Below are 24,821 nucleotides of genomic sequence, written 5' to 3'. Positions count from 1 at the left end.
CTTGATTAATATTTGTTCCTATCTTTGGGTGGTTGATTGTTGTCCTAGAAAGATAGTACAATTATTGGGTATTCATTGTCGTTTTTAGGAGAAAACTCTCCAAACTCTCTGTTTTATCAAAACTGGTTCCTTTTTGTTACTCCGTTTTAGTTGAAAATTGACATTTAGATGTCATTAGAAATTGCATTATCAAAGAAAACCATTATATTGTTAAAAACCCCAAAATCTATATCAAATTCCCCTTTTTAACTTAGGATTTTTCTAAAATAACCCTGAAGACTATATTATTTTCAAGCATAAACTTTTTGTATATTGAAGTAGTTAAGTGTAGTGAGTGAGTGTTTATTACTTAAGTACAAACATTTATTATCAAAATTGTATAATATTATAATTATAATTATAATATATACTTCGTAATTTTTTTTTTTGTATATGTAAAGTTTACACGTTGATTGTATTTTTCAGAAAATTCCTCTTGTAATGGCTGGTCGTCGACCTCGTGATGCTGAGGTGGTATATGCGTCAACAGAAAAGGTTATCTTAAATTATATACGCAAAAAACCATCTTCGAATTGTCGGAAATGTGTTTTTGTGTTTTTACTAACATTGTTTCATAATCAATCTTTTGCACATTAACTTTTAGATCAATCTTTGTTTTCTAGGGTTCGTTATGTTGATTTTCTGGTTATTTGGGTGTTTAGATAGGCCCTCTAATCCTATTGCAAAAGCAATTGGAAACTAATTCGTTGTGTATGTGTGATAGCTAATCCATGGTTGACAACATTTTGATCTTTAAATTGGTGAGGTCATATCTTCATGCTTCTGTGTTTAAACACGATAAGCTCAAGGTATTGCCTTCTTATCCTTGCATATTTTTGTTTGTATATGATCCCGATATTACCTGCCCTTGAATATTTATTTATTTTATTTCCTTTTTTGCGTTTCAGGTTTTAACCCTTTTAATTTGTTGCTCCGGTGGTGTTTGGACTTTTTTTGCAGCTTCCTTCTTTGGTGTTGGTGAGGAAAGACATTTTTATTGGTTTTGGTAAGAAATTATAACTCATGCTTTTTTTTTTGAAAGATCAAACTTTATTATAACTTAAAATTGTTACAATTGGGCCGACGGCCAAAAACTCGAGAAAAAACATATAACACGAAACTATTGCAGTTACATATATTGCTAAAGTCTACCAATCTATGAAGAAAACTCGAGTGATATGAACAGGGAAAAACCCTCAACTCACAAAATCATCCTAGGTTTTCCCTCACTTGAAAAACAAGCTGGACCGAATTATCAATACAGTGCTAATCAATTTTAGCGACAAAGTAATGAAAAACCGGTTCATTTAGGTAATTACCAAAGGATTCAATTGCGAGAGAGGATGAAAAAACCCTCTTAGTTAACCGATTCCTTCTTTCCTTGGTAGGTTCACATCGTATATCAAGGGGATTGTTAACCAATTTAACCAATCTAAATTACCATTAGATAATCTCGAGGAGATCCATTCGAAAGATTTGGATTGTATCTCGGAAACAATTTTTGCAATGCAGGATCTTGACTTATTAAAAACGTGATCGTTTCTATTTTTCCAAATGAAGTAGGTTGTAGTCCAGACAACCGCTTGCCAAATTTGGTAGCCGGTGCTAGTTTTTACCTTCGTATTACTTCCACTTGCTAACTCACGGGTATCGCTGAAAATTACCATATCAAGGTTCCACCACTTAAAGATTCTTTCCCAAATGGAGAATGAGGATTTGCAAAGGATAAGCGTATGGTTAAGGGATTCAATTGCATCATCGCATACCGGACATCTAGTTGAATGCAAGTCAATGCCCCGACGATCAAGTTCGGTTCTCACCGGGAGTTTATTTTGAATTGCTCTCCAAATTAGGATCTCTATTTTTTGCGGGATTAGTTTATTTCTAATAGTTGGATCGAAACCTGAAGGTGAATTGAGATGGTTTTCCAGGTGCAGCAACATCAAACGAGTAGAAAAAAATCCATTGGAATTCGGTACCCATTTCCATTTATCATCATTACTGTTCGAATGGTTGTAAGCAGCGACCAGCGATTCTAACTGTTGCAATTCAGCAGCAACTCGCCATCTCGGCATGGCAGTCCAGTCCCACATGAAATGCGTTTGTCCATCTCTCCATTCCACTCTATTTGCGATTGAAGCAGACTTTTGAGCTTCAAGCCGGTAGAGTCTTGGGAAACTCGACATCAATTCAGCTTCTCCAATCCATTTTTCTGTCCAAAATTTTGTTTCCAAACCTGAACCTACACACTTAACAAATTGGTTAGAGATGTCACACCCTAACTTGGTTAGGGTGTGTTTGATATTAATAATATTAAACCACGTTCTTCCCGTGAATTTTTTAAGATTAGGCACATTAGAAGATATGCAATCAAGCCCGCCATTACATCCATATATGCTTTTTATCACATTTACCCAAAGTGATCCTTTGTTGGTTAGGAATTTCCACCACCATTTAGCAAGTAAGGACAAATTTTTGTGTTTTAAGGAACCGACATTTAAACCACCTAGCTCATAAGACAATAGGATTTGGTTCCAACTAACCCATGCCATCTTTCTTTGCTCACATGACCCACCCCAAAAAAAATCCCTTCTAATTCCCTCGAGATCATTTAGCACCCCTTCCGGGGCTTTGAAAAGAGAGAAAAAATATAGGGGTAGACTAGTGAGGACCGCTTTAATTAAAGTGAGTCTACCCCCGAAGGAAATGGTTTTACTTTTCCAATCCGCAAGACGATTTTTAAATTTATCGAAAATGGGCGACCAATTTTTATAAAGCTTGAGATTTGCCCCGATAGGTAGACCTAGATAGGTAAACGGGAAGCTACCTTCTAGGCAACCGAACCAAGATGCAAGGTTTTTTTGCTCAATATTTGTTGTGTTAATGCCATAGACGCAACTTTTGTTTAAATTAATTTTTAACCCGGATAAGTTCTCAAAACATTTTAAAATCTTAAGGGTGTTACGAACTTCTCTTTTATTCCAATTACCGAAGATGATGGTATCGTCCGCATATTGCAAGTGCGACACCGTGACATTGTTGTTTCCCACTTTTACCCCATTTACCAAATTTTCCCGTAAGGCTTTGTTTAGAAGATAATTGAGGCCCTCACTAGCAATAATAAAAAGAAAGGGGGAAAGGGGGTCCCCTTGTCTAACGCCTCTCTTCGGAAAAAATTGATCGGTTGGAGAACCGTTAATTAAAACCGAGATAGACGTTGAGTTTAGGCAAGCGTTGATCAACTTTATCCATTTTTTACCAAATCCCATAAAGTTCATGATTTTTGACAAGAAATCCCAATTAACACAATCAAATGCTTTCTCGAAATCCACTTTGAAAATGAAGCTTTTTTGTTTTTTTGCTTTTAAATCATCAACCGTTTTCAGAGCCACTAAGATGCCATCTAGAATATTTCTATTACTAATAAAAGCACTTTGTTCGTCACCTATTAAATTTGGGATTACTTTTCTAATTCTATTAGCCATTATTTTCGATATAATTTTATAATAACTATTTATTAGGCTTATAGGACGAAAATTAGAAAAGTTGAGGGGGGTCTTTTACCTTAGGAATAAGCGTGATGAAAGAGGCATTGCACCCGTTTGAGATCGACTCACTTTGCCAAAACCAGACTATTGCCTTCATAAGATCATTTTTTATAATGTCCCAAAATTTGATGAAGAAGGAAAGATTGAAACCATCGGGACCCGGCGCTTTATTTTTTCCACAACTTTTGATCGCTTCTAGAGTTTCACTCTCGGAAATTTCCTCTTCTAACATGGCTGCCGCGGTAGAGTCGATTTTTGAGCCACCCCAATAGTCGAGTTCAAATTTCTCGTTTTGATTATTTGCAAAAAGATTTGAGAAGAAATTGTGTGCTTCGGTTTTGATTTTTTCAGGATCCGAAGTCCAAATTCCATTAACATTAACTCCATGTATGTTGTTTTTGTGTTGTCTTTTTCGAATACATGAGTGGAAAAACTTACTATTCTCATCCCCCTCTAAAGCCCATTTATACCTTGCTTTTTGTTTTAACATTTCACTTTGATTTCTTTCCTTTTGTAGTAACTTATCTCGATCGTCGTTCCACTTGGCTAATTCTTCTTCACTTAAATCTAACGATTCCGCCTTGATTTCCCAATCATTTACCATCTTTGTAAGTTCTTCAATTTCACCTTTTAATTTACGATGAGAGGTTGAAAACCACTTTTTAAGTTCCATTTTCGTATTTTTCAATTTTTCTCTAAAGATAACATCCGGTTTCCATCCCTTGACCTCTATGTTCCAAGCTCTTTTGACAATCTCCGGTGCCTCTTTTTGTTTTAACCATTCATCAAAGACTTTGATCGGTTTTGGGCCAAAATCAATGTTACCTTCACTTAGAACAATCGGGCAATGATCTGTATGTTTTTTATCAAGAACCATCGCATTTAAATTAGGCCATTGTTCAAGCATATTTTCCGAAATGAGGAACCTATCTAGTTTACTGAATTTATGGCCGTTATCGCTAATCCGGGTATACATACGACCACCGAGGGGAACATCAAGTAAATTGCAATCTTTTATGAATTCATTAAACCATTTAGCTCGATTTTCTATGAACAATGAGTTTTTCCTTTCTGATGCGAATCTCACTTCATTAAAGTCACCAAAAATACACCACATAGCACTATCATATTCCATAACCTCTTTGAGATCCTTCCACATTTGTTTTTTGCCCTCGTCATTGTGAGGTCCATATACGTTTATAAGGGTCAACTCATCACCTGCATTTTTCCACTTACCTTTTATCGCAATAAAGGTTTCACGCTCAACAATATGGTTAGTAACAAAAAGGTTAGGATCCCATATCAAAATTAACCCACCCGAATTACCATTTGCTTGTTTGCTGCAATATTTATACTCGGAACTATTTTCATTATCATTAAATTAAATAGTACTTTCGTTCCTTGTTTTGTGCTCCGTTTTGTCTAATGGTTGCGAGTGTTTGTGGGTTTTGTCTTTCTTAATTCATTTGTGGTCTCTTTTTTTAGACCAGTTAGTGTTCAATATTGTTGTCTTTAATAATCATAATGGGTAGTAAGAAAAGAAGTAAAAAGGGCGTTGTTGGTGAATGTTCTACCTCACCATTGAGTGTCGGTGTTGCTGAACCGTTTGTATCTAGGGTCGTATCACAAAGGCAACTTGCAAGGCATGACTATTTAAGAGACTGTTGACGTTTGGGTCAGGTGCTTCATGGTGATTATTCAGAGGTTGTCTCCAAATCTGTTTCGCCCTCTTTGATTGGTTCGGTCAGCACTCTGATGACTCCTTTACACGTACCCTTTCTTATTCATGTTACTTTGTTAAATATCTGTTAGTTGATTAACTTATGTACATGTTTTAAATTTGTAATTTTTGTTGTATTATGTTTGATTTCTAATGTTGTTTCGCCTTGCTATTATTATTTATGGTGTTATTTTAAATCTGTATATTTAAACAAAATGTATTTAAGTTTATATAAATCTCATGATGTACTTTTACTTTTGATCTTACAAGGAAATAAAATAAAATAAGGGCTACAATTTATAATTAAATAATGGGTTATTTTTATTCATACCTTCAAAGAATGTAGTTTTATTGAAATTACCAACTTTTATGTGATACTGGACATAAACAAATTCAAACTTGTGGACCATGAAGTTAAAATCAGTTTGTTGAAAAAAAACTACACTCAAAAGGTATCACTGATTTACTATTCTTAAAGATATATACAACTTCGTTACTTTTAAGGATGTTCAAGAGTGGTTTCTCTTAGGGTTTATTTAGGGTGTAGGTTATAGTTTAGGGTTTAGATTTAGGTTTAGATTTAGGGTTTTGGGTTTAGATTTAGGGTTTAGGTTAGGGTTTAGGGTTTAGATTCTAGGGCTTAGGGTTTAGATTTAGTTTTTAAAACAAAGCATTTAGAAGAGTTTATGGTTTAAGGTGTAGGGTTTATATTTTAGGGTTGTAAGGTTTAGATTTTATGGTTTAGATTATACGGTTTAGGGTTTAGGTTAGGCATATCCAAATTATCATACGTGATCTGTAATATGTACATTAGTTTTACTAACTAAATCTCTAATCTATATATATTATGATGTATTTTTGCTATAATTATTTATGGTGTTATTTTAAATCTGTATATTTAAACAAATTGTATTTAAGTTTACATATAAATCTCCTAATACTTTTACTTTTGATCTTACAAGGAAATAAACTAAGGGCTACAGTTTACAAAAATATAATGGGTTTTTTTTAATCATACCTTCAAAGAATGTAGTTTCGTTGAAATTACACAACTTTGATGTGATACTGGACAAAGATGAATTCAAACTTGTGGACCATGAAGTTAAAATTAGTTTGTTGAAAAAAAGTATAGTCAAAAGGTATCACCAGTTTACTATTCTCAAAGATATTTACAACTTCATTACTTTTGAGGATGTTCAATAGTGGTTTCTCTCCAAAGAAAACAGTTGGGTTTAGAGTTTTTAGGGTTTAGAGTTTAGGTTTAGGGTTTAGATTTAAGGTTTAAATTTTAGGGTTTAGATTTATGGTGTAGGGTTTAGGTTAGGGTTTGGGGTTTAGATTTAGGGTTTAGGGTATATATTTTAGGGTTTAGAGTTTAGGTTTTTAGTTATGGGTTTAGGTTTAGGGTTTAGGGTTTAGATTTTAGGGGCTTAGGGTTTAGGGTTAGGGTTTAGATTTAGTTTTTAAATCAAAAGATTTAGAAGAGTTTACGGTTTAAGGTGTAGGGTTTATATTTTAGGGTGTATGCTTTAGATTTTATGGTTTAGATTATAAGGTTTAGGTTAGACATACATAATATTATCATATGTGATCTATAATCTGTACATTGATTTTTACTAATTAAACCTCTAATATAGGTTTAGAAGCAGCTATAAAACACTAAAAAAAAAAAACAGGTTCCAAGTGTTAGAATGACAATAGTAATTGTTAATTTCAAGCTGTTATAATGAATGTACAATTATATTTTTTTTATTGTAGACGTACATCACTAAGATGGAAGAAAACGTTATACAACTGAACATGGAAATACAACTAAAAAATAAACTACTACAAAAGGTACTTTTTTAATACATGTTCACTAAAAAATAGAAAATATACTAATTTATGACTTCCAGTTCTCAATCCATTTACAATTACATGGCTAAAGTATTATATCACATTTATAGATTGCCAGGAACCAAGACCTCAATCGTGGTACATCTTAATTTTATATAATTTATATACTTCGATCTTTTATAAAACAAAACTATTAATTAGAAAACCATTTTACTTTTGTAATTTAATTAATTGATTAGGGACAATATGGTAAACATGACTAAATTTACTTTTCATATTTGGTAGTGGACAATTAATCTGGGACATCTCGAAATGGAATAGTGGACGTTTAATGTGGGACGGAGGGAGTACTATGTATACCTTATAAGTTTTTTTTAAATATTTTCTGAAGATCCAATTAACTTTAGCAAAAAGTATAGTGATTGGTTTGCTGAACATCACCAACGTATATACAACTACGTAGAAGATTGATTGGAAAATTCATTGAAGACGACATTCTACCGATTATCGAAAACATATTATCACATTTCTATAGCTTCTTTAATATGAAAAAATTTGCTACTTAATTTGATGTCTTTAGTATTACATATGGTACTTGGATGTGTCCTATTCAGCAGTATATAATGTTGATTGGTGAATTACGTCCAACTGATATGCTACATGCAAGTACACGAAACTATTTCTTTACCTTATTTATTATTATATGGTTTATAGTAACTACTTTTTCATATTTCAATTTCGATAGTTATTACAATTCTATGTCATTTTTAGTTTGAAAGCTTATTATTATGCACAACTTTATGGATGGGTTATACTAAATCATAAATTTCATACATCTTCCAAATAATTAAAAAAATAATACAATATTATGCTTAATATTACAAATATAATGCTTCAACTCATTATAGGCTGACGAATTACGACAGAAAATTTTCTCAGGGATGCACAAAGTACTAACAAAAAGACAAAGAGTTATGGCATTATTCACAATTCATGATCATCTAACAAGAATAACTGCATTGTCGAAAAGTGGGAAAATACAACAAAGATCTGAGATAACCATCCAAAATTCTTAATTCAATCGCCTAAAACTACATCACGATATCGGAGATGATTTATTTAATTTGAATCAAAATTTTGCTTTTTCATTTATTCGTTAGTACATTTTGAAACTTTAAAAATTTAAATCCCCTACAAAACAATTGGTTTAATGTTCATCATAGACTTAATAATAGTTCATTACTACATTTTGAAACTTTAAAAATTTTAAACCCGTAAAAAACATTTGGTTTAATGTTCATCTAGACATAATAATAGTTTTTTAATTTATATATTTAACTTTATAGCTTAAATGGTTAGACCCTTCAAAAATCTCGCGAAACCGCGGGTCTTTAACTAGTGTATATATATATATATATATATATATATATATATATATATATATATATATATATATATATATATATATATATATATATAAAATCGTAAAGATCCAGTGGTACACACGAACGACAAAAAATTGAAAGGTCTCGCTCTTAACGTCCTACATACAATGGACGAAAAATTGAAAGAGAGTGAACACATTGAAATTGTAAGAAACAATACACATGTACGTACAAACCACCAAACCTAAATCTAAAACATACATAAAATTGGTCTCGTATCTAACACCACAATCGCCGCTACTCAAAAGCCACACATCTAAAAAGAACGTCGGGCACTCCAGCATCACCTATCTCGAGGTCTGCAAATCAAAAATACCTCTCGTACCCGATAAACCATGTAGCAACTCCAAATTAGAGAAACACTAGACCATCGAATAAGATCAAATTCCCGTTCGAGCGGAAAAAGGACCCCGAGAGAACACTCCAATATACATCAATTTTCTGAGGTCAAATAAGTCAACACACGTCGGTAACGACATCGAGCCCACCCGAATAAACTCTACTACGGGAAAAGCATGAACTAATCAGACAAGCAGCAACCAAGCAACCAAACAGCACAAACCACAGAGTCAAACCAATAAGAATCCAGGCCATCTCCGCCAAGTTTTCTGAGGACATACAAACCCGCAGACCTAAGCAACCTAGAACCAGCAAGTAGTATCCGCCAATGACCACCAACGGCAACCGGTAGCCGTCAGCAGACCCCGACTACCACCACACCGACATAGGCTACGGACAGCAACCAATGACCGTCAACAGCAACTGGATCACCGACTACCGACGACAGCCACTAGTAACCGCCAAACAGCCACCTTAGCGATTAACAATAGCCCTCACCCACTAATTGTAACCACCCACAACCACCTAGAATCGTCAGGGCTAGTAACCACTCAAGGCCGCTATCAGCCTTCGAACACCCACATAGTAGGCCGCAGGTAGCACACAGGCCACCGAAACCCACAGGATTTCAACACAAAGCAGCAACACTCGCCAGTCAATTACCCGCTACCTAACCATAAAACGAAACAGAGAACTCACCCTAACGATTGTAGAATTCTGTCAGGAATTCGTCGCCTACAACCGCTACAAGAAAGAGGACGGCTTCAATCAGCGGAGAGGAAGATTCCGGCTAACCATCTCCGACAACGGTCCAAAAACCCCAACAAAACCCAGTTCCCGTGAAAAGAAGCTCGAAATCGTCGCCTGGAAGTCGCTGAGAGACCGGAAAAGCTGAACGGAGAAGAAGATCGTCGGAAAGTAGGACGAGAAGCTGCATATATTACACAGAAAGCAATTAAAGCCAAAACCACCGGCGAGATGCCGGTGGTCGGACGTCCGAATAGCAGTAGGGCTACAAAACGGTACCAGTAGATAGATCTAGAGGGTTAGGTAAGGATGGCTGCTGCAGACAAGATAACAGTTGAAGAATAAGAAGTTTGTTAGCAAACTGTGTAGATGATTTGGAGAAATTGAAATACCTCTTGTGAAAAACAATCAGGTCAATCACTTCTTAATTTTGCATTACAAACAGAACTCACATCAGATTTTCTCCCGCCTAATATATTTATTTAACCCAAGTTTTCTCCCGCCTACTATATTTATTTAGCCCTAATTTATACATACATTTTTTAATCTACACACACTTCGGTGATCCAAGTAAAGGAGATTGATAAATTATCATCATTATCATCTTCTTTTGTTCTTATTTATTAATCCATTAATTAAGTGAAATATTTAAATGATACTACAATTTGATTATAATTGCTATCATGTATTTCAGAAGTTTTTATTGATTATTGATTAATAAGATGATGACATATTCCAAATATCAATTTGATGATGATTTGTGATGTTATATTTTCGGAACTTTCAGAGGACACATTGTGTAGAGTTTCTTTCATCTCCAAAGTGTTTGATTAAATGCTACTTGAAATAAAGAAAAAAACAAATGTCAACAATCTTTGTGCTCGAAATTAAAACTTTACATGTTGATGTAATGTTTCGAAGAATTTTAAACATCAGGAACGTTTGCTCTTGTTGACCAAGGAGACTGTAATTCGTAGGGCAACTGGACCAAAAGATGTGAAAGTTATTTGTAACATGTTTTATCATTCATTATTATATTTGTATTCTACTTTATTTTTATATTTGCTCTTCCGACAAGAAAATAAGAATATCCTGATAATGATAGTGATTCAAAGCTATTACGACACTCAAAGAAAGGTAACCCTTTAAAATTGTGTGTATATATGAACATATTTTATATGAGATTGAAAGCAATGTGAATGTTTATTTTCAGCTACACATTGGCCTAAATGAATTAGTAGCCCAATCGAAGCTTAAGTCAACGAAAACGTAAAGCTTCTAGGTGTAGTGTCTAGTATCTGTTGATTTCCAAGTTGATGCTTGTGAGAAGGTTCGGCTTGATGGATATTGCCAACATCTAGTATCCACTCTTCAATGTCAATAGATCATCTTTTATATTTTCTGAAATATACTTTGTCCCATAGCACCTCAATGTTTCTATTTTATTTTTATCATTCTAGAAATATCGCAAAGATCTCGATGCTTATATCGATCTATTAGTAACATCATGACATTTTCGTACACATGGTGTAACTAGTAGTATGTGTAGCCACATTGTTCTTGTAGCTAAAGAAGAGGGTATGATGATAATCTTTTGTCATGTCTACAAGTCCAATGAACTTTATAGAAAGAAATTGCAGAATGTCAGGTTGAAGAGATCAACTTTTTATACATTTGAACTTTTTTTCTAAGCAAATTTTTACTAAAATAAGTTAGCGATATTAAATTTTGTTAGGTGATCAGTTTGTGGGCTTCGACTAAAAAATTGTAGTATGTATGTTTTAGGGGAAGTGTTGGTTGAGAGAAATCCAAAGAGAAACCAAGAAACACACATGTTTTTCCCACGTTAGCGAGGACTTGGTATGCCACTAACACTTATGTGTTTATCCTAGTTTATAACCTATGAACTTCTATTTTCTTACTCTGTCTTGATACAAAAATTTGGCCACATTAGAATTTGGCCACATTAGTATCAAGTCATTTGTGTGGAAGAAAATTAACCAATACCACCACACCGATGTTTTTGAAGCTTTTGCCCACAAATACTAATGTTACCAAAGATTTTATATTACGACACAATGTAAGAAAAAAATCTCACAAGTAATACATAAGGATAACACATACGTTTCTTGCTTTCTTCTTGGCTTTCTCTCGATTAACACTTACCCCAAAACATACTACTTCAGTTTTCTGTCAAAGCCTACAAATTGATAACCAACAAGGTTTAAAATTTGTAACTTACTTTAGTAAAAATAGCTCAGAAGAAAGTGTTCAAAGGTATAAAATTTTTGATACCTCTGAACCAACATTTTGCAATCCCTTCCTAGAGGGTTCATTTGACTCACAAACATGCCAAAAGTTTTCTCCTTACGATCTGCATTGTGGCTACACAGTGGCTACACAAATTACTAGTGACACCATGTCTACGAAAGTGTCTTGATGTTACTAACAAATCGATATAAGCATCGCGATCATAAACTGAACAATCATTTAGCAACCACTTTTTGCAATCTTTCTAAATTGATGAATAAACAGAAACAATGATGTGTTTTGGACAAAGTATATTACATAAAAATATAAAAGATGATATATTAACATTAAGGAGTGGATACCAGAGGTTGACAATATCTATAAAGTTGAAGCTTGTCGTTTTGTTTGCTCCAGGCTTCGATTGGGCTACTAATTTATTTAGGTAAATGTGTAGCTGCAAATAAACATACACCTTGCTTTTATTCATGTACACATTGATTATCAGTTACCTACCTTCATCAAAGTATACATTGTTAAAAAGTTACCTTTCATTGACTTTCATAATAGCTTTGGATCACTGTCATGAAATTATTCATCGGGAGATCCTTAATTTCTTGTCAAAAGAGCAAATATAAAAATGAAGTAGACTACAAATATAATGGATAATGAATGATAAAACATTCTACAAATAATTTACTTTCACATCTTTTGGACTACTTGCCCAACGGATTACAGTCTCCTTGGTCAACCAAACCAGAGCAAAAGTTTCTAATGTTTCGAATATTTCGAAACATGAAACATTATACCTATATCAACATATAAAGATTTAACTTCAAACATAAAGATTGTTGACATTTGATTTTTACGTTATTTCAAATGGCATTTCATCAAAAACTTGGCACATGAAAGAAACTCTACACAATGTGTCTTCTAGAACTTTCAAAAAATCCAACATTACAAATTATCATCAAGTTGATACTTAGAATATGTCATCATCTTATCTTATAAATCAACAAATCGTCTTATTAATCAATAAGAACTTCTGTAATACATGATAGCAATTATCATCAAAATGTAATATATCATTTAAAATTTTTACTTAATAGATTAAAGAACAAAAAGAAGATGATAATGTATCAATCTCCTTTACTTAAATCACCAAAAATATATAAATTAGGGCTAAATAAATAAATTTGGCGAGATGTTAATTGCCCATCAAGAATCTCAAGAGAACACTATTGTCCCTATTAACCCTCATTTCAATTACAAAAAGAATGTGAAATTTAAACATGATGTGCAGCGAGGTGTATATAAAATAGCTTATATTTTACTAGGAAAAACTATTAAATACGATACAATTTTACACAAGATATTTATTTATTTATAGAATGGATATACTTAAACCTTGCTACAACACTTATAGGCAGTGTACCTAATCGTACAGTAGTGTAGTTTTTAGTAAGTCCGGTTCGTTCCACAGGGAAATCTTTAAACAAAGCTCAACGCTATATTAGTTTATTTTTATAAAAATACAAATATATATATAGGTAATATTATTATTATAAAGGGGGATTTTTACCGTTTAATGACCGGTTTGTCGATTTTAAAACTTTAGTCGCAGTTAAAACCTAATGTAAAATATAAAATAAATACAAGACTTAAATTAAAGCGTAAAGTAAATAACGATAATGAAATTGCGAATAATAAAAATGCGATAAAATAAAATTGCGATAATTAAAAAGTACGATAATTAAAAGTGCGATAAAATAAAATAACAATAAATAAAAGTGCGATAATTAGAAGTGCAATTAAATATAAAATAAAGGAAATTAAATATGAAATAAAAGAATTATGCTTATTTAAACTTCCGTAATCATGATGTTTGACGTGTTGATTTTAGTTTTATGCCCATGGGTTAATTGTCCTTTGTCCTGGATTATTCAATATGTCCGTCTGGTTTTTGTCCATAACAGTCCATCAGTCATAAATATAAATTGCAAGTGTCCTTGTCAAATTATTATTATACCCGAAGATAAATATTCCAACTAATTGGGGATTCGAATTGTAACAAGGTTTTAATACTTTGTTTAATGAATACACCAGGTTATCGACTGCGTGTAAACCAAGGTTTTACCACTTTGTTAACAATTACACCAATTACCCTTGAATGTAATTTCACCCCTGTTTTAATTATTCTAGTGGCTATTAATCCATTCCCGTGTCCGGTTAAATGAACGATTATTCGTACATATAAATACCCCGCCCATCGTGTCCGATCGAGTGTATATGGTAATTTATAGGGACGCCCAATTGTAAATCTTTATATTAACATTAACAAACTTTCATTTAGTTAAACAAATATAAAGCCCATTAATAGCCCATAGTCTAGTTTCCACAAGTGTCGTTCTTTTGTCCAAACCCCAATTATGGTACAAAGCCCAATTACCCAATTTTAGTAATTAGCCCAACATCATGATTACTTCGTTTTAAATAAGCATAATAATAACTTAGCTACGAGACATTAATGTAAAAAGGTTGAACATAACTTACAATGATTAAAAATAGCGTAGCGTTACACGGACAGAATTTCGACTTACACCCTTACAACATTCGCTAACATACCCTTATTATTAGAATTATAATTAAAATTAAAATATAAATTATAAATATAAATATATTTACGTATGAAGAGGAAGAGAAAAAGATATGTTAAATTTGATCAGAATTCGGTTGGCTTTATAGCCAGACTTGAAATTTGGGGCTCCGCGACTCGCGGCAAAATGCCCTTAAAACTCCGCGAGTCGCGGAGAGGTATTTACAGCTCACACCCTTGGAGTTTCTTGCTGCCGACGGTTTTTATTATATATATATAATATATATATAATTAATATAATTAATTATATATTATATTATATTTATATACATAGTTAACTTGTAATTTTTAGTCCGTTGCGTCGAGCGTTAAGAGTTGACTCTAGTCCCGGTTCCGGATTTTCGAACGTCCTCGCGTACAATTTAATATCTTGTACTTTGCGTTTTGAATCTTGTACTTTTGTAATTTCGAGACGTTTCTTATCAATAATTGGAACCTTTTTGATTGTCTTTTGTACTTTTGAGCTTTTTGGTCGTTTGCGTCTTCAATTCGTCGAATCTGTCTTTTGTCTTCACCTTTTATTATTTAAACGAATATCACTTGTAAATAGAACAATTGCAACTAAAAGCTTGTCTTTCTTGAGGAATAATGCTATGAAATATATGTTCGTTTTTAGCATTATCAAATATTCCCACACTTGAGCGTTGCTTGTCCTCAAGCAATATTGTCTTGAAATACTAGAATCACTTCTTTATTCTTCACACTTTGTACATCAGTGATTTCTATACGGCGGTATAAACAATGGTAGTAACGATATGGTTTACAGTCCCACATGACTATAAAAATTTAGATCCATTAAGGAAATTGGATCTTTATGAAAACATTTGATCTTTTGAAAATTAAATCTAGTTTTTACCCTAGATAAGTTTTCCGGAATAACCCTTTACCGGTGTTTGCAAAATATTTTTGTGGGTTTGGTGGGTTTCAGATTTGAAAATTTTAGCTCAAAACTTGCGGTTTTGTGTCACCCACTTGCTAACCTTGTATTTGGAAAGCAACACGTCCAGTTTACTTGTTCCGTATATTACCTTTCGGCAAACTACCGTCCGGTTGTAAAGGAAAGCGTTGAACAAGCAACTGTTAAGGCAATGTCCCGTGACATGCTTTTGATTATGGTCTATAACGCGTCGGACGCAATTACTATCCTTGGTAGGAGCAATAGTAAAGCTCACCCTTATAATTTTTCCGGTTTGGCACAAGGTCCTGTCTTTGACCATGCTATGCAACCACCGTTCTTACGGTTGACACCCGATTTAGTTCAGGTGACCTAATGAATTCCCGGTGAATTCCTAGGATTTTACGTTCAATGGCAATGAACGCATTGAAAATAGGGTTTTCAGAAAACAAATCGGTTTATAATTTTGATCAAAATATTTTCTCGTTTAAGCTCGAGTTTAGATATCATTGAATTCCATGAGTTTGTAATTCTCAATCTTTAAGGTCAATCTCAAGGATTGAGTAATATCAGGCTTAAAAGCTGATTTTTGATCTTTAAGGAGATTATCCTTTCTGGGGATCTGATTCATTAGTCTTATCCAGCTAATTTGCATGGTGCCCCCCCATTGTACGAGATAAATCCTTCTCATGGTTAGGATAAATCTGACCACTTGGCGACCCTGTTTAATGCTGAGGTCCGTGGATTTCCTGCTGATTTTAGTGATGACTTTTCTAGATTTTTCGTCAACCTACAGCTGGTCTGGACGACAACTTCATGACCTAAATCAAGAAGCGCGTTTCTTTTTCGGAAGACTTTACTTCCTTTTAATGATGGAATTGATTCATCGTGTAGATCCATCTCTTCTTTTCTTTCATTGGGTAAAACAGTTTAGTTTAGTCCAAAGCAAAAGTATTTTCAGTTATTTGTTATAGATATATGTGACATATGTTTAAAATAACTTGGTAAATTTTCCCACACTTGGCTTTTATTTTCCTTTTTATCGTCCTCTATTCCATTTTAAATGAATTTTAACATTTTAGTTTGTTTCTCAATTTATGTCCTTTCCGAGGTAACAATAATTTCGGTGTTAAAACCTAGTTTTATCGTTCATAAATATGTATAAACATGATTTTAATTCATTTAATTGAAAATTTTAAAAAATTTTACTAGAATTGGGTAGTCAGTATATAAGACTAGGGCTGTTCTTTTTTATCAGAGAGCACTAGATTCTAATACAACTACTGCTTTACTAGTATTTTTAATGGTAACCAAGTGTTTAATATAAAAATTTTAAAATCCGAAAGAATTTAATCCCTTCCCACACTTAAGATCTTGCAATGCCCTCATTTGCAAGAAATCAGTAACAATTTATATTATTGAGGGTGATTTGTGTGAAAATGATTAAATTTTTACCAAAGTTTCCAAATATATTGGCGTTTGTTTGTTGAATGCTAAATGGTGCACATCATTTGTTCATTCCGTCTTGTTGTTATTTCACATGTATTTTGCATCTTGTCGTCAAAATTAGTTGCTTTTGCTGAACTTAATGCCAGTCTTTGAAAATGCGTTGTTTTACCCTGTTGTGTACATAAGATAAACTGCAAACATATATACATATTTTTGAAGTTTGGTTTATTACCCCACATTCAAAAATTATTAAAATCTAAGAATAAAAGTTAGAAATTATAAAAATGATTACAATATTAACAAAAATATTAAATGCATCAATAATTACAAATTACAAAATAATAATAAAAAATAAAAATAAAAAGTAAACTAAGGATGATATTGGTACCAATAGGGGTTCCACGCATAACCATAAGTGCTATAGAATGCTTCGGCAGGGTCATACGTAGGATATGGTGGCTGCATCTCTATCGACCAAGGAGGGAAGACGGGTTTCGGTGTAGGAATATAGTTTCTACCTATATGTTGGCAATGCGCTATGATCTGGTTCTGATGAACTTGCCAATCTTCAAATGCTCTCTGTCTAGCATTTTCGTATTCCTGAGAAGCTATAAACCTATGCATTTCTTGCATCTCATTCCCCCCTCCTACATTACCTTGTTCCTGGTTTCTCTCTACCTGTGGATGTCTACCATTGTATCGTACTGCGGCGTTATTTCGCCGCTTCAAAACTTTCGCACCATGGTATACATTTAAACCTATAGTGTCGCGGGGTTCCGGCTCTTCTACTAATAATCCCCCCCGACTTATATCCACACCGAGATATTCACCAATCAAAGTAATAAAAATACCACCTCCTATTATGCTATGTGGACGCATCCCCCGAACCATAGCTGATAAATAATAACCCACACAATATGGTATACTTACAGCGCTGTGTGGGTCTCGAATACACATATGGTAAAACAAATCTTGTTCATTTACCTTTTCTTTGTTTTTACCCCTTTGTGTAATCGAATTAGCTAAAAACCTATGTATTACTCTTAATTCGGCTCTATCTATATCCAAATAAGAGTAGTTTCCCCCTTTGAAACGGTGATGGCTTGTCATTTGACTCCACACACCGTGTGTATCAAAATTTTCATCTATTTTCCTACCGTTTAGTATCAATCCTCTACAATCGGCAGACGCTAATTCCTCAGGCGTATATATACGTAAAGCCTGAGCCATGTCCAGTAAAGACATGTGGCGCATCGAACCGCCTAACAAAAATCTAATAAAAGAACGATCGGTTAAACTAGCTACCCGATCATTCAACTCTATACTACATAACAACTCTTCACACCATACTTTATATACAGGTCTGCGTATGGTGAATAAACATATCCAGTCATTAAAAGAAGAATTACCATACCTCTGTACCAGTAATTCCCTAATTGGCCCGGCCAATTCTACAGCTTCCAAGGGTCCCCATTCTATGACCCTTGGTACCTCAACAACCTTGGAATGAAGAGTATGCAAACCCCGTTGATATTTTGGATAATCTATCCAAAGTCTGTCAAATCTCAGGTTCGGGTGCAACTGTTCCAAGTGCATATCTGAAAAGGTCATGACTGGATGAGGTACATCCTGCTTGTAGTAGTTATCTACCTCCTGTTGTTCCAAGTTCTCAGCAGGAGCATGGCGGGCCTGGGATGAAGATTCACCCCTTTCATTCTGCAAAACACATCAAACACAAATTTTGTGCATCCAAATATGCATTAGTGTCAGCAAAATCATCAATCAAAATAATTACAATGACATTATCAATTTATATCAAACTTAAGCTTATTTTCACATTTTTATCAAATCTACACTTTTTCAAATAAGCATATACGAAAATTTTCACCAAGTTCATAAGCATTCAACTCAAATAACATGTCAAAATAATCATTACTAGCAAATAAACAAGTCTCAAATGGCATTATCTTTCAAAAATCAAGTTCATGAATTTTGGACTTGAAAAAGTCCACTTTAATTCTCAAAATCATGTTTAGGCTCAAAGTTTGGATCATTTAACTACCTAGACATGTTACACTACTCAATTTAGCAACAATTCATGACAAAAATCGGCCATAACCTGTTTATATCAAAAAGCCCCAAATTGCTCAAGAACACAAACCCTAGATTATTCAAAATTTGAAGTTTAAGGCTTCTAATCATGTTAAACAGCATCAATCTAGGTTATACAAGCATAATACATAAACAATTTAAGTCTAATTACACTAAAAAGCATCAAAATCAAATTGGGTAAAAAATAGCTCAAGAACACTAAAATTCGAATTAAATGGTGTTTAGGTGTAGAAATTTACCGTTTTTCTTGAGTAGTTCTTAGATATCATCCTTCTCAACATGATTTTAGCAAAAAATTTGGTGATTAACGGTTAAAAATTGGGATTTTTGGAGGTGATTTTCGGGTTTTTTCGGGTTCTTTTTCGCAGTATTTTTCTGTGTTTTTGTTTGTGGGAGTGAACTGATCGTTTTAGCTGTTTTATTTTTTTTCTGTAATTTGGTCCCTCCGCGAGTCGCGGAGGTTTGCACTGCAAACTCCGCGGGTCGCGGAGTTTACCCTTTTTTTTTTTTTTTTTTTTTTTTTTTTTTAATCTTTAACTTATAACACAATTAAGAAATTAATTTTAAAATTTTGTTTCCCTTGTTATTTAGGACGAGGTCGTTTCGGATCGATGTCCTAGTCCGTCCCTCGACAAAATTTTAAAATTTATCTTTTTGTAGCGATTGTTTTAAAAGCTAAGATTTTTGGGTTTTTTAATGTTTTTGGCATACTTTAAATCAATAAGATTAAAAATAATGATAATAAAAGTTCTCGTCCCTCCCTCGGGTAAAGCAATTTCGGTTCAAAGACCTAGTCTTCAACTTACGACGAATTTTAAAAATCATATTCTTAACTTAATGAGATAAAGTAAATTTTTGTTTTTAAATTCACACAACTTAAATATAAAATTCAAAATTAAAAATTCACACCAAACTCAAAATTTAAAATGCATAAAATTAAAATTTCATATTTTAAAAATTAAAAATTCACACCAAACTTAATTTAAAAATTCATAAATTTATATCAAACTTATATTAATTTTTCAAATATTTACAATTTTAAATATATTGTTTTTACAAAGTTTACAATATTAACTTAAGATTTAAATATTAAGATTAAAAACATAATAAAATTAAAAATCTTTTTGTCTTTTTATCCCACTTTAATCAATCAAATATTATCAAAAATATGCGCCCCTCTTTTCGGTAAAGTAATTTCGGTTCCAAGACCTAATTTAACTCATGACGAATTTTTGAAATATTTTGGTTTGATTGTTTAAAGATATTTATACCTTAAGAATAAACGTTAAATTTCGCAGTGATGTAATAAATTTTTGAATGATATCAATAATTTCGGTCGCCAAACCTAATTTTATTTAATACCAATTTAATACTTTTTAGCGAACAAATTAGCATTTATTATCAAAAGGTTAAAAATAAAAATAAAAATAAAAACTGTACAGACATACCTGTGAAATAGATTTCTTAGTTATATGATCTATTATATTCATAAGATAGTCGGTTTAATTGGTTTTCCATGGCTGCATAGGCGTAACCTCGAGCATTCATTGTCTTTTCTTCTAAACATATGAACGGTCCGTCTCTGCATAAAGTAACAAATTCGGTATTTGAATAGGTTTGATTATTTGAACATTTACCTCCATGTGACCATTTTCCGCATTTGTGACATCGTTCTAGGTGTCGTGCTCTTCTTTTTTCTGCGGATTTTGATTTTCCTTTACCAAATTGTAACTTATTATCTTCGCATCTGGATCCTTTTCTAACTCCGTCCATTCTTTCTCTGATTACTGATACTATTTCACTCGGGAGTATGTCATTATTACGTTTAGTGATCAAAGCGTGTAGCATTAGACCATGGTTTAGTTCACAGGCAGTCTTCATTTCGTAAAAACCTAAAAAAAATAAAAATTCAGAATGGGGGGAGAAGACTAGTTCTTTAGGGTCTGCTAGGGAAAGACCATACGTGTTCCATTTTCGAGAACTACACGAAAACAGACAATCTAACTCTAACAGAAATATATATTATCCTTTAAAGACTTGATTCTCCCCACAATTAGTTAGCTGTGGTGTCGAAATTGTGATTAACTTCGTTGTCGACTTCCATCGGACCATGTATGTAATGTTTAACTCTGTGACCATTAACTTTAAATTCAATCCCATTTGAATTTATTAATTCTATCGTTCCGTATGGGAAAACTCTTTTGACTATGAATGGTCCAGACCATCTTGATTTCAATTTTCCAGGAAATAGCTTGAATCGTGAATTGAAAAGAAGAACTCTGTCTCCTTCTTTAAATTCTTTTGAACTTCTGATTCTTTTATCATGCCATTTCTTCGTTCTTTCTTTATAGATTAACGAATTTTCGTATGCTTCATGTCTTAATTCTTCTAATTCGTTTAGTTGACTTAATCGTAGACGTCCGGCTTCATGTAAATCAAGATTACATGTCTTCAAAGCCCAAAATGCTTTGTGTTCAATTTCTACTGGAAGATGACATGCTTTTCCATAAACAAGTCTAAAAGGTGTGGTTCCAATTGGAGTTTTGTAGGCTGTTCTAAAAGCCCAGAGTGCATCCTCCAATTTAATGGACCATTCCTTTGGATTTGATCCTACGGTTTTCTCTAGAATACGTTTTAAGGCTCGGTTGGTATTTTCAACTTGTCCACTTGTTTGTGGATGATATGCGGTGGAGATTTTATGAGTTACTCCATATCTTTTAAGAACTTTCTCAAGTTGATTATTACAGAAATGAGTACCCCGATCACTTATTAAAGCTTTCGGTGTTCCAAACCTTGCAAAAAGACGTTTTAAAAAGTTGACTACAACTCGTGCATCGTTAGTTGGGAGAGCTTGTGCTTCCGCCCATTTAGATACATAATCAATGGCTACGAGTATATATAGATTATTATGAGATTTTGGAAATGGACCCATAAAGTCAATACCCCAAATGTCAAATACTTCACATACTTGGATGACATTTTGTGGCATTTCATCACGTTGACTTATTTTTCCGGCCCTTTGACATGCATCACAGGATTTGCAAAGAAGGTGTGCGTCTTTGTAAATTGTAGGCCAATAGAATCCAGCTTCATAAACTTTTCTTGCTGTTAGTTGAGGCCCATAATGCCCTCCTGTTGGTCCTGTGTGACAATGGTTTAAAATTTTACTAGCTTCATCTCCAAATACACATCGGCGTATTATTCCATCGGGACAACTTTTAAACAGATGTGGATCTTCCCAGAAATAGTGTTTTATATCACTGAAGAATTTCTTTCGTCTTTGGTACGATAATCCTTTTTCAAGGAATCCACAAACTAAGTAGTTTGCATAGTCTGCAAACCATGGGATTTCTTTATAATCTATCTTCAATAGATATTCATCAGGAAAGTTGTCTTGTATGGCTGATTCATTCAGAACTTCTAATTCGGGATTTTCAAGACGAGAAAGATGATCAGCGGCGAGATTTTCTGCTCCTTTTTTATCTCGGATTTCAATATCAAATTCTTGTAAGAGTAAGATCCAACGGATTAATCTTGGTTTAGCATCTTGTTTTGAAAATAGGTATCTAAGAGCAGAATGGTCGGTATAGACCACCGTTTTTGCTAGAACGAGATATGATCGAAATTTGTCAAAAGCAAAGACAATAGCAAGGAGTTCTTTTTCAGTAGTTGTATAGTTCGTTTGTGCTCCTTGTAATGTCTTACTAGCATAATATATAGGTTGAAATCGTTTTTCAATCCTTTGTCCTAAAACGGCTCCCATTGCAAAATCACTTGCATCGCACATTAGTTCAAATGGTAGATTCCAATTTGGTGTTATCATGATCGGTGCATTAGTGAGTTTTTCTTTAAGAATATTAAAAGATTTGATACATTCATCTGAAAAGATGAATGGCGCATCCTTTTCTAGGAGTTTATTCATAGGAGTGGCAATTTTAGAAAAATCTTTTATGAAACGTCGGTAAAAACCGGCATGCCCTAGAAAACTCCTAACTCCTCTAACATTGGTGGGATGTGGAAGTTTAGCAATTACATCTACTTTAGCTCTATCCACTTCAATTCCTTCTTTTGAAATTTTATGTCCAAGAACGATGCCTTCTTTAACCATGAAATGGCATTTCTCCCAATTAAGTACTAGATTTGATTTTTCGCATCTAATTAGCATTCGTTCCAGATTAACTAGACATGATTTAAATGTATCACCGAAGACTGAAAAGTCATCCATGAATACTTCCATGCATTCTTCTATCATGTCGTGAAAAATCGCCATCATACACCTTTGAAAGGTTGCAGGGGCGTTACAAAGTCCAAATGGCATTCTTTTGTAAGCAAAAGTACCATAAGGGCACGTGAATGTGGTTTTCTCTTGGTCTTCGGGTGCTATTGGAATTTGAAAATATCCGGAAAATCCATCTAGAAAACAGTAGTAACTATTTCCGGCTAATCTTTCCAACATTTGATCTATGAAAGGTAAGGGAAAGTGATCTTTTCTGGTGGCGTCATTTAATTTTCTATAATCAATACATACACGCCATCCTATTACAGTCCTAGTAGGAATAAGCTCATTTTTCTCATTTGTGATGACAGTCATGCCACCCTTCTTAGGTACGCATTGAACTGGGCTTACCCATGGACTATCAGAAATTGGATATATCAAACCTGCATCTAGCAGTTTAATAATCTCTTTCTTAACTACATCTTGCATATTAGGATTTAGTCTTCGTTGACGTTGCACATACGTTTTATGACCTTCTTCCATAAGGATTTTATGTGTGCAATACGAAGGACTTATTCCTTTAATATCATGAATCTTCCATGCAATGGCTGGTTTATGAGCTTTCAACACAGAAATGAGTTGTGATTTCTCATTTTCAGTAAGAGAAGACGATATTATTACAGGTAATTCAGATTCACCATGTAAATAAGCGTATTCCAAATGGTTTGGAAGTGGCTTTAACTCTAATTTCGGAGGTTCTTCTATCGATGATTTATATCGATATCTGTCTTCTTCTTTTAGCATTTGAATTTCTTCTGTTGTTGGTTCATATCCATTAGCTATAAGTGTAGCTAACATTTCAGCTTCATCAATTGGTTCATTACTTTCTCCTAAAGAACATTCTCCTGTTCCTTGTAATTCTGGAAATTCTTCTAATAATTCTGCATGTGCATCTATAGTTTGAATATAATAACATGTATCATCTGCAGATTGTGGTTGTTGCATTGCTCTATCAACTGAAAAGGTAACACTCTCATCCTCTATACTTAGGGTCAGTTTCTTACCGAACACGTCTATCATTGCTTTAGCCGTGTTTAAGAATGGTCTTCCTAATATGAGAGGAACTTGAGAATCTTCTTCCATGTCCAAAACAACAAAATCTACTGGAAATACTAAAGTACCAACTTTAACTAGCATGTTCTCCATTATCCCTCTAGGATATTTTATTGATCTATCGGCTAGTTATATGCTTATTCTGGTTGGTTTCAATTCTCCAAGGTCTAGTTTAGCGTATAGTGAATACGGCATTAGATTTATACTAGCACCTAAGTCTGCCAATGCTTCTATTGAACTAAGACTACCCAGAAAACATGGAATTGTGAAACTTCCTGGATCAGATAGTTTTTCTGGTATCTTATTCAACAGCACTGCTGAACAATTGGCATTCATAGTAACAGCCGAAAGTTCTTCCATTTTCTTTCTATTTGAGATTAGATCTTTCAAGAATTTAGCATATCTTGGCATTCCTGAAATCACATCAATGAAAGGAAGATTTACATTTATCTGTTTAAA

At 33.5% G+C, this 24,821-nt stretch overlaps 1 protein-coding gene across 1 annotated transcript; it reads right to left on the bottom strand.

The window, feature by feature from the left end:
- Positions 1 to 1,400: 1,400 nt before the first annotated feature.
- LOC139868257 (uncharacterized) lies at positions 1,401 to 3,524 on the bottom strand. Its single transcript, XM_071856584.1, has one exon. The coding sequence runs from the start codon at positions 3,522 to 3,524 to the stop codon at positions 1,401 to 1,403; it is 2,124 nt and encodes a 707-aa protein (XP_071712685.1).
- Between the last annotated feature and the right edge of the window lie 21,297 nt (positions 3,525 to 24,821).

Source organism: Rutidosis leptorrhynchoides, chromosome 9, assembly GCF_046630445.1.
Source record: "Rutidosis leptorrhynchoides isolate AG116_Rl617_1_P2 chromosome 9, CSIRO_AGI_Rlap_v1, whole genome shotgun sequence".
NCBI classification, from domain to species: Eukaryota; Viridiplantae; Streptophyta; class Magnoliopsida; order Asterales; family Asteraceae; genus Rutidosis; species Rutidosis leptorrhynchoides.
The sequence above is the reverse complement of the archived record's forward strand: the minus strand, read 5'-3'. Positions and strand labels throughout refer to the sequence as shown.